The following is a 1,330-nucleotide window of genomic DNA, read 5'->3' as shown; positions in this document are numbered from 1 at the left end:
AGGCATAGGTGTGTTGTCATTTTGCAAAAACCTTCTGTTCTATTTGTTTGTTGAACAAGGCCATTCGGTCCTTCAAAATATTTTTATAAAATTAAAAAAAATACTAGAAAAAGTGATTAATTTCATACCTTGTTATAACCAAAAATAGACTCATGGTGTCAGTGTGTACTAGTGAATGAGAAGACGTGTCTCTATTCCTCCCTGTGGATTTATGATTTTAGACTCATTTGGCTGCTGGAACAGACGGAGCAGAACAGAGGAGGAAAAAATATTAAGACTAAATATTGCTGAATAAAAAAGCTGAAATCTTGGAGTTACTTGGAAACGGGGTCAAYSTTTAGATTTTCTGATTTGCTGTAACAATGGCGCGCAGAACTGCGCTGCACTGCGGCCTTGCTTTTGTTTTTCTGTGTCTCCYCCTCGTCAGTGGAGACGTGAGCTACTCTGTTCTGGAGGAGATGAAACGCGGATCTGTGATTGGYAACATCGCAAAGGATRTGYGTCTGGATCTGGGAACTCTGTCTGCTCGGAAGGCTCGTATWGACACAGAAGATAGCAGTGTGAAATACTGCGGAGTGAATCTGAACACCGGAGAGCTGARTGTGCAACAAAGGATCGACAGAGAAGCTCTTTGTGCCAAAAGGGTGTCGTGTGTTGTYAAGCAGGAGCTGGTGCTGGAAAATCCTTTGGAGCTTCATCGAATTAATCTTCGCATTCAGGACATAAATGACAATTCACCACAGTTTAAGGAGGATTCACTTAAATTAGAAATTCAAGAATCTGCTGATAAAGGTGCAACTTTTCTTCTTGATGAAGCGCATGACGCAGACATCGGAGATAACGCTGTCCAGGGCTACTCACTTCAACAGAATGAACATTTCAAGTTGAATGTTAAATCAAAAGGAGTTGGCCGAAAATACAGTGAGTTGGTTTTAGACAAAGAGTTAGACCGAGAGGAGAAAAAGGAGATTGTTTTACTTCTTACTGCGTTTGATGGTGGATCTCCTCAGAGATCAGGTACTGTAGTTATTCATGTCTCTGTGCTGGATGCTAATGATAACGCCCCAGTGTTCAGTCAGGCTGTTTATAAAGCCACTCTGCCTGAAAACTCTCCTGCAGATACTGTAGTGGTTACTGTTAGTGCTACTGATGCAGATGAAGGAGTGAATGGAGATGTAAGTTATGATTTTGGACATGTTTCTGAGGAAGTGAAGCAAATATTTAGTATTGATCGTAAAAAAGGAGAAATGCGCGTAATTGGTGCTGTTGATTTTGAAACTACAACATCATATGAAATACGCGTTAAAGCAAAGGATGGACTGGGTCTGTC

The 1,330-nt window shown here is 41.0% G+C and overlaps 1 protein-coding gene across 1 annotated transcript in view; it reads left to right on the top strand.

Annotated features, from left to right (window-relative positions):
• Window positions 1–246: 246 nt before the first annotated feature.
• LOC106516885 (protocadherin gamma-A4) overlaps window positions 247–1,330 on the top strand; it is a gene marked incomplete at its 3' end in the record, with an annotated part of 59,447 nt that continues 58,363 nt past the window's right edge. The window contains 1 exon segment of the mRNA XM_014007467.1: window positions 247–1,319. Coding sequence (XP_013862921.1) covers window positions 363–1,319 — 957 coding nt within the window.

The sequence above is a fragment of the Austrofundulus limnaeus genome, unplaced genomic scaffold, assembly GCF_001266775.1.
Source record: "Austrofundulus limnaeus strain Quisiro unplaced genomic scaffold, Austrofundulus_limnaeus-1.0 Scaffold1, whole genome shotgun sequence".
In the NCBI taxonomy this organism is placed as follows: domain Eukaryota; kingdom Metazoa; phylum Chordata; class Actinopteri; order Cyprinodontiformes; family Rivulidae; genus Austrofundulus; species Austrofundulus limnaeus.
The sequence above is the reverse complement of the archived record's forward strand: the minus strand, read 5'-3'. Positions and strand labels throughout refer to the sequence as shown.